Source organism: Chrysemys picta, chromosome 11 (genome assembly GCF_011386835.1).
Source record: "Chrysemys picta bellii isolate R12L10 chromosome 11, ASM1138683v2, whole genome shotgun sequence".
In the NCBI taxonomy this organism is placed as follows: domain Eukaryota; kingdom Metazoa; phylum Chordata; order Testudines; family Emydidae; genus Chrysemys; species Chrysemys picta.
The window spans coordinates 61,720,427-61,730,006 of NC_088801.1; the positions used below are offsets into that span (position 1 = coordinate 61,720,427).

Below are 9,580 nucleotides of genomic sequence, written 5' to 3' on the forward strand. Positions count from 1 at the left end.
TCGGCAACTTCCGTCACTCTCCGGGGGCACCTTCGGCAATTTCCGTCACTAGTGGCCTCGGCAACGTCCGTCACTTCCCGGAGGTACCTTCGGCAATTTCCGTCACTAGAGGCCTCGGCAATTTCCGTCACTAGAGGCCTCGGCAACTTCCGTCACTCACTCCCCGGCGGTAGCTATTTTCGAAAATTAGGAACCTCCCGGAACATCCTCACTATTAGCCGTTCACTACATTCCGTTCTTCTATTTTCATTTCCAATCCGCCCCGCTCCCTGTACCAGGTGGTGTGTGTGTGTGTGTGGGAGGGTTATTTCCGGTTGCTTCCCTGCGGAGGGATAATCTCACGACAGCAATGGCGGTGTGGCGGAGGGATACAACGCACTCTATATAAACGCGGCGCGGGCGAAAGGTTCTCTCTTTTTGCGGTGGGTGCTAGAGGTGGTCGGTTTGTCTGTGTGCTGCTCCGCCGCCACCGTCATGGGCTTCGGGGACCTCCGATCCGCTGCCGGCCTCCGGCTCCTCAACGACTTCCTAGCCGACAAGAGCTACATCGAGGGGTGAGCGGCGCGGGGAGCCGCGAGGCGGCCGTTGCCGGGCGAACGAACGGCCCCTCCCCCGCTAAACCCTGGGCACTGCTGCGGCTCAGGGTGTCGCGAGCCTGCCTGCGCGTGGGGCGTTACGGGCCGCAGGCCCGCCCGTGCCCAGTGCCGCAGCTCAGCCGCGGGCCTGCCCACCCCCCACCTCCCAACGGCCGTTGAGTCCGTTGCCTGGCAGGTGCCGAGCTGCTCTCCCCCGTTCCCCGCCTGCGCTACAAGCAGAATGGGCCCCTCTGCAGTGTGTGTAATTCCCTTATAATCCTGCTGTAGGGAAAGCTGCTCTTCGCTGTGACAGTAACTCGAGCAGCGGCTCCAGCTCCAGCCCCGCCACAAGTCCTTCACTCTCGTGTGGTGCTGCTGTTGCCGCGAGCTGGCCCGGCCCGTTGGGTGCCATGCACCGCGGCGGGGGTCTGTGGGTCTGGGAGTTGGCGCGTTGTGCGGTGTGGCCGTTCTCATTTGACCCCTGCTAAGCTCTGAGCAGCCATGAGTGTCTTCTGTAGAGAAGACGTAGCCAAGTGACTGGTTAAGCTGTAAGTTATTTCACACACCACTTCTGCTCTGACTGGTACGTTACAAAAATCGATTCGTTTTTCTATTTGAATGTGTTCTTTTCTGTAGGTATGTGCCCTCGCAGGCTGACATTGCCGTTTTTGAAGCCGTGTCTACCCCGCCTCCTGCTGACTTGTTCCACGCTCTCCGCTGGTACAACCACATTAAGTCATATGAAAAGCAAAAAGCAAGGTATGCCGAACTTAATGCACCAGACACCAATTTATATTTATAGGAGAGTAGTTAAACACCATAAACTTTGCAGTTTCCATTCAATTTTTTTGAACAAAGTCTGTTGTGTTTTCATTGGGATTGTAGCCAGCAGTTTACCTAGCTTTTTGTCTTAAAGTTTGTTTGAGCCTCTTTGCTTTTGAAAAGTGTATGCCTTATAGCTGAACAAGGGAGCTCTTTATTTATCCATAGAACTGGTGCAGTGCAGACACCAGCGTAAACCTTCCACACTGTCTTGCTAATGCACCTCGTTTCTGATTTAAATGTCAAGAAGCTAATTCTGTCTTCATGCCCACTCAGTCGTTGGGATGGCTGCTTAAACTTCAACAAGGCACCATTTGTGGTGATGCTTTTATGTATACTGTGGTTGTCAACCCATCAACACACAGCTGTGGCCCGTGGTGAGAGCTGCATATGCATCCCACAATGGTAAATAGGTTGAGAACCACTGATGTAGACCCTGAGCTCTAGGAGTTAGAATGACACTGACCTCATGTAGATTATCAGAATAGTAATTTAAAGTTGATACCACCTGGGTTAGATTTGAACCATACCCCAATACAAATTCCCCATACAATCAAGCTCCTGTAGATTTAAATTTGAAACTTGTACACATACACCAGCTTCTTTTTTTGCCCAAAATGTAGTTTGAGATAGGAATACTAATAAACAAAATGATCAACTGTATATTGGGAGACCTTTCATTCAAATGATCATCCTGAAAGCATAAACCAAATTAAATAGTGACCCACAAAGAGGCCTGAAAATGAGGGGGAAATGTGAAAGCAAATGTATTCTTTTCTCTTTTAGTGAATTTAGTGATCATGAAAGTTGCCGTATTGACAGCCATGGAGACTGAAGTCCTCTCTAGAAAAGGTACAGCATATAGGCAGTGTCAGTGTATGCACCTTCACACTGCCTCACCATTATGCCTCAACCCTGTTCTGGGGGGAGCCTCCTGTAGAGTTGAGTGGTTCAGTCTCCTGACCTTTGGCTTTTTTGATGCTACCACTGATTTATACCCCTTGTGATGGTTTCTCTACTTGGAACTAGACTGAAGTTGAAAACTTACTTCACAAAGCTTGCTAAAAATTCTGATATGGTAACTAAATCTAACTAGTGCCAGTCCAACCAAATTCTAAGCAGAAGTGAATATAGAAGAGTGTAATCACTAAGGCTAGTATTCTGTCACTAGAGTTTATAAGAAATAGCAGTCTAATAAAAATGCAAATAGTCACAAATAGAAATAAAAGCTTAAAATAACAGACCATGCTATTATGGCTTTGGTAGCCACCATTAGAAAAATGAAAGCACAAAGAAAGTCCTAGTTAAAGGTAAACAAAATGAGGTACTGTACCTTAATGAGGAGGCTGTGGAAAACTGTAGGCTGAAGTCTATATATTTTCAAGCAGTAGATGGAGCTATTTGATGCGTCTGGGATTTGAAAGTACAGTACTTAGCCCGTAACACGTTCTGTTGGTTCTTCTGAAATAACATACAAACCTGCTTATGGTTATATGTTGGGTATTAGAAAAAACAATTCTCAAACAGTTCCGTAGTTTAAAGCACTCACTAAAACACCAAAATCACAGAATTAATTACCCTCTGACAAAGCTAGCTTTACTCATTACCATGCTTACTGAGCGGCTATTAATCCTCCACCAAAAGCAAAGGTTTTCAAGGAAACATTTGGGTAGAAAGTAGGAAAATTTACTTTGTTAATGAGACACAGTATATTGTTAATTATCATAACTTGTCTAAATAATCACTAATCTTTCTCTGATGATATATTCTGTAACATCTCTGCACATGGAAAAGAAAAGCAAAACTTATCAAAGCACCCATGGACAAAATTCCAGAGAAGTGCTTTGTTTTAGTTGGCTGCTGTTAAGTGGTATACTGTAGGAAATGCTGCTAGCAAGAACAAAAATAGTATGCCATTTAGCTGCCTATGCAGGTGGGATTCACCATAATAATTGTCAGTTTAACTATCATGCTGTGCAGTGAGTGCACTTTTGAAACTGTAATGTACTTCATTGCTACCACAAGTAATTGTTACTGTAGGTTCACTGATCTGAAAAGTGTTAGTATTGAAATTAGGAGTATATTCATTTTAAACTAATATTATTTTTCCATTTCTTCAGTTTGCCAGGAGTAAAGAAGGCTTTGGGGAAATATGGTCCTGCTGATGTTGAAGACTCCACAGGTACAACCACAGATAGCAAAGATGATGATGACATTGATCTCTTTGGATCTGATGAGGAGGAGGTACTGAGATTTTTTTTCTTAGAAATAGATTTGTGAATTTTTTTGTTTTTGTATTTAAAAGATCATAATTTGATTGAAATGTACCAGAAATTTATTATCACAGCCCTGAAACGCATCTGACTTTGCATGATAAACAGGAAAGAACCTGTGAGGAGATAAATAACTAATGGGGTAGTGAAGAACATGTTACTGTAATAGGCATTAGTAGTAAAAATTAAACTAAGGGAAAGCATTTTACTTATGGAAATTTGCATAGGAAATGAGGGGGAAAGTCTTGTAAGCTGTTGACCTGATCTGTAAGGAACTTCAGAGTGATTTTTTTTTTTTTTTTTAACATGGTTTAAACTTGAAAAATGCTTTCTACTTTATATGTCTATCGGATCAACAGGAATGTCCATGTGCAAGACTAAATATAGAGTAAAATTTTCAGTCACTTAAATGACTTAAGCACTTAGAAATATGTCTCATAGATGCTCATGAAAATTTTACCCATAGTCTGCCAAGTGCTTAATACCATTCATGCATTTGAGCATTTCTTTTCATTCCATTCTCATGCTAGTAATGTTTTTGTTCTAAGGATGCAGAAACGTTTTTAGGTGACAAAAACCTTATTACAAAATTCTAGTAAACTTTTAACTGGCTTATTAAAGCAACAACTTAAAGATCACATTTAAGTTGTTTTCCTATTCTGTTTGAGTATTAGGAAAAAAATGCTTAGATGACATGTACAGACTCCACTATTGTGTATTGCAAGCTATGCTCAGCCTGTGTCACATAAAGATGGTAGGAGTTTTGTAAACTTCTAGCAAGCTTGCATGAAGTGCCTATTTTTAATTGACTGGTTACATGATGAATAAAACCAAATCACCATCTTTCGGCTGATCTTGTGATGATTTGTTTTTACCTGACTAAAAGCCAGTCTTTTATTAATAGTGGATAAAGAATGTCTCTTTGCCTTGTTGTGAATCTGTTATTTCTCTTTCAGGAAAGTGAAGAATCAAAGAGACTGAGAGAAGAGCGTCTTGCTCAATATGAATCTAAGAAGTCCAAAAGTATGTCTGGTAGCTTTTTTTTTAATAGCCTGTTCTATGCCCTTTTTAATTTGCAATATGCATTGGAAAGGTGGACAGGAAAAATCCCCCCCCCACCCCACCCCCCCAATTATTAGCTGGAGTAGTTACGATTTGCTTCAATCAAGTACATTTGAAATAGTACAGTTTCTCACTATGTTGTGGTAGAGCACTTTTATCACAAAGCATACTTTAGTCACTACTTTGAGACTGTTGTGTCAATAATGAGATGTGACTTGAGTTTGGGATTTGCTTCTAAAGATACAAATGCAAAGTTTAGGCTCTCCATTAATGGCTGGACACGCATCTACTTTAGACACTATCAGGATAACATAACTGTAGAAAGGAAGATTAGAAATCAACCTTTTATTTTAATATTGCAACCTAATCATTTCAATCTAGGATTCCACAGTTACTGGTCTGGAACTGTTCTGACATGTAGCAGTTGCAGTATTCCATCTGTGGGAAATAAAGAGTTACAGTGTATCATGCTCCTTTTCAGGTCAGCTGAAAAGGACTTTCTATGTAACAGACAATATGACAAGTTTAGATTTGATGCAAATTTCTGAGTAAGCTTGGCTTGATGACAAGATGACTTCCTATAACAGAAGTTGGAAGTACATGTGTCTTTTAACATTATACTAATTTACTGGAAATTTTGTAAAAGTTATGACAAAACAAGAGATTTTCCACATAAGACTGGAAAGAGTAAAGCCTTCTGCATTGACAAATTCATACATTAAAGCATTATTGTTCATCTGTTTTGACTGTTCTTTTCCTGCTGTATTTTGTATAGGTTTGCAAACAGCTTTTATGAAATGCCTTATAGCAGGGGTCGGCAACCTTTCAGAAGTGGTGTGCCGGGTCTTCATTTATTCACACTAATTTAAGGTTTCGTGTGCCAGTAATACATTTTAACGTTTTTAGAAAGTCTCTTTCTATAAGTCTATAATATAGAACTAAACTATTGTATGTAAAGTAAATAAGGTTTTTAAAATGTTTAAGAAGCTTCATTTAAAATTAAATTAAAATGCAGAGTCGTCCCCCTCCCCCCCCCCACTGGTGGCCAGGACCCGGGCAGTGGGAGTACCACTGAATATCAGCTCGCGTGCCGCCTTCGGCACACATGCCATAGGTTGCCTACCCCGTCTTATAGCCTAGGAAATGTCCAGGATATCTTAATTTTAATTTATTCTTGCATCATGTTGCTTTCTCTCTTCTCCCTCACCATCTTCTTGCCTTTTTTTAGAACCAACTCTTATTGCCAAATCGTCCATCTTACTGGATGTGAAACCCTGGGATGATGAGACAGACATGGCCAAATTGGAGGAGTGTGTCCGAAGCATTCAGGCGGATGGATTAGTCTGGGGATCTTGTAAGTAGGTGATAAACAAGAATGTGAGAGCAAGGGGATGGTAGTACAATAGTGTGGTTTTTATTTAAAAAAAAAAAAATGCTGCAGGCAGAGATATACTTCAAGGCATAACTTCATGGTATGTAGAAATAATACAGATATTATTATTTAGTATATTATGGACCCATAGTAGCCTTTATATAGATCACTGGTGTATTAAAAATAGACATCTAGATCACTGTTCCAAAATGTAGATTAGTCTAGTTTGATTTGAGAAGTTAGTAAGTTGTGGATTGCAGAGCTACTATGTATTGTCTGCCTTGGTAAACATAATACAGCAGTAATTGCTGGAGACTTTAACTTTAATTTTAAAATAAATCTCTGGCCTTCCTTGTAGAGACCTCAGAATTGTTCATGCTGAGTTGTGGGGTGGAGCTTCTCAATGATGGAGAGGAGTGGGTATATTTCCTGGTCAGCTTCCTGTTTTCACCCAGTTCTGTCTCCCTCTGGACTGAAGGTCCTCTGTCAACAGCAAACAAATCTCCCTTGTAAAAGTAGATTTGAAATGGGAAAATACTGTCCATAAGTAGCATAACAAACACTTTGTTTAAGCAAAAGTAACTTGCATTTGAGTCTGTGCTTTTAATGGCCAAGGGATTGATAGGTGATGTGCATATGGAGTATGCTGTTGGTTTCCATGTGTTTTATGCAATTCGGTATTTTGAACTGGTCTAATTCTCCTTGTGTAATTAGTGCTTAAAGTGATGCTCTGATGAATAGGGTATTTGGTTAATTGACTCTTAATCACCATATTTCTTTCCTTGACAGCCAAGCTGGTTCCAGTTGGCTATGGTATCAAGAAGCTTCAAATTCAGTGTGTAGTTGAAGATGATAAAGTTGGTACAGATATGTTGGAAGAGAGAATAACAGCCTTTGAAGATTATGTACAATCAATGGATGTAGCTGCTTTTAACAAGATCTAAACCCTGCTATATCTGGAATAAAAGTACTTGAAAGCTTCTGGTCACTCTATTGTAGCTTATTCCAAATCCCTGAATAATCTAGCTCAATTACAGTTCAAAAAGCTTTTGTTCGCCCATTGAAGTGAACTGCAGAATAAAAATGAAAACTAAATTAAACTGAGATCCTCTACCCCAGGATTGATGGTAGTGGATATCAGTACAGAAATCTGGGTTGGTTCTTGGTACTTCTGGAAGGAGTAAATAATACACACAGACAATTCAGATAATTCTAATGCAGATACCAGTGAGGAAGAGTGGTCTAGTGGTTAAGGTCAGAAAATCTGATTTCTGTGCCTACAACTTCTCTTGAAATCTTGACTGTGTGCAAGTTACTTGTGCCCTGTACCTCAGTTTCCCCATCTGTGAAATGGGAATACTACTTCACAGGGGTGTTTTGGCTAAAATTGTTAATATTGTGAGCTCTTTGGGGCGGAGTCTGAGGGGTGGGCAAACTACGGGCCACATCTGGCCCATGGGATCCTCCTTCCTGGCCTGGGAGGCTAGCCCCCAGCCCCTCCCCTGCAGTCTCAGCCCACTGCACTGCCAGCACAATGCTCTGGGCGGCGGGCTGTGAGCTCCTGGGGCAGGGCAGCTGCAGAGCCCAGCCTGATCCAGTGCTCTGTGCTACGCAATGGCGTGGCTGGCTCCAGCTGGGCGGCGCAGCTGTAGCACTGCCAGCCACCAGTGCTCCAGGCAATGCGGTAAGGGGGCAGGGAATGGGGGGGGTTTGGATAGAGGGCAGGGGATCGGGGTGCTCAGAGGGTGGGGAATGGGGGGGTTGACTGGGGGCAGGGGTTCTGAGGGGCAGTCAGGAATGAGAGGAGGGGTTGGATGGGGCAAAAGGGACAGGAAGTTGGGGAGGAGGAGATAAGGGGTTGGGGGCCATGCCATGAACCCCCTCCCCTAACTAGCCTTCCATACAATTTTCCAAAACCCAATGCGGCCCTCAGGCCAAAAAGTTTGCCCGCCCCTGGTCTAGGGACATACAATCCGAGCTGCAGAAATGCTGTCCAGACTTGGTTTGATAATGGATACCAAATAAGTTGCAATGTGATATGACTGTATGAAAAGCCAGTGCAGTTTTGTACTGCATATGTAAAATCATGTCATGGAGTTGGGAGACAAAGAGGGAACACTCGGGCAGCATATCCCTTTCAATTAAATGCCTAAGTAGACTGAAATACTGGGTTCGTGAACCAATTCTTGTGTATAATGAAGGGTTAATAGGGAGTTCAATCACTTTATATTGCCTCATTTTGTTTCACTTATCTGTTTGGACAGCTTTAATTGAAGTCAAAGCCCACACCCCTAAGTGGCACAGTGCATTCTCTTTCAGAAGGGAAAAATATATCCCACGAGTATTACACTGAAAAAGCCAAGGATGGTTAAGCTGCACTCATGATACTGCATACTTTTGTTTTCTATATAACACTTGTATAAGCAGATATCCCTTTAGCAGAGTTCAGCTTGCTTGTATCAGGGCTGAATGTGGCTATTATAGATGTGAGGTCTTAGGGTGGTTTTTTTGTTTTCCCCAAAACCTATTCTAATAATGGAATATGCTAGCTGAATGCTTTCCCAGCCAGGACTATGTAAATCTGCACATTGACTGTTTAGGGTTTTCTTCATAAGCCTTCAATTAATGAAATTTCTAGTCCCTTTTGTAGTGCTAGGTAATGTGAAGCACTGAGTTGCCTGGAAGCTGAAACTAGCACTATAGTGTAATGTCATTCATTGCAACTGGGGTAGATTTAATGTGGAAATCTGACATTTTACTTTAAAATCTTCATCATTTCACTTCTGCTAGTTCTATTGGAAACATGGTGCTTACCTGGGGTGGCAGGACTCGTTGCTCTGTTTGTTCAAAAGGCTGTTGTACAGGAAAAAGGTTGCAAATGCTTTTGATTTATTTTGTTATCCTCCATAAAGGATGCCCTATGTCCCAACAAATGATTAAATAAAACCATATCACAGGCCTTCCCACCCCCACCTTAACAAAATCTTTTAATTCCAATAAGGAAGAACTAGTATAAAAACATTTAATGCTGACTCTGCCCTTGTTTTCTTAATGTTCCACCTAGTAGTTCCTGTCATAACTCATTTTTTTTAAAGATCCTCACAGGTGCTGTGAAAAATGAGGGAGACTGGGCAAAAATAATTACGATGCCTGGCAGGGGTACTGTTTAGATGACCAGGGACAGTAGATCTATCTGCAATACTCTTGCTTTTATTATCAAAAATACTTCAGCTGTTCAAAAACTACTTTTACTTAGACCTTTGAACAGTTTTCTTGAAAGTATAGATCCATGCGGTTAAGAGTGACTTGCAGATTGTAACACTTCACTTCAGTTAACAACAAGGAGTCTGGTGGCACCTTAAAGACTAACAGATTTATTTGGGCATAAGCTTTCGTGAGTAAAAACCTCACGAAAGCTTATGCCCAAATAAATCTGTTAGTCTTTAAGGTGCCACCAGACTCCTTGTTGTTTTTGT

At 41.7% G+C, this 9,580-nt stretch overlaps 1 protein-coding gene and 2 non-coding genes across 3 annotated transcripts; all 3 read left to right on the top strand.

The window, feature by feature from the left end:
* Positions 1–421: 421 nt before the first annotated feature.
* EEF1B2 (eukaryotic translation elongation factor 1 beta 2) lies at positions 422–7,085 on the top strand. The gene is made up of 6 exons (XM_005306058.5): positions 422–554; positions 1,212–1,334; positions 3,518–3,641; positions 4,627–4,693; positions 5,961–6,086; positions 6,894–7,085. Exons 1-6 carry the CDS (start codon positions 475–477, stop codon positions 7,046–7,048), a joined length of 675 nt encoding a protein of 224 aa, XP_005306115.1. The 5' UTR covers positions 422–474; the 3' UTR covers positions 7,049–7,085.
* LOC112060174 (small nucleolar RNA SNORD51) lies at positions 4,480–4,560 on the top strand. Its single transcript, XR_002889488.1, has one exon. It is a non-coding gene; the product is annotated as a small nucleolar RNA SNORD51 (small nucleolar RNA).
* Positions 5,116–5,249, top strand: LOC112060175 (small nucleolar RNA SNORA41). Its single transcript, XR_002889489.2, has one exon. It is a non-coding gene; the product is annotated as a small nucleolar RNA SNORA41 (small nucleolar RNA).
* Positions 7,086–9,580: the final 2,495 nt, after the last annotated feature.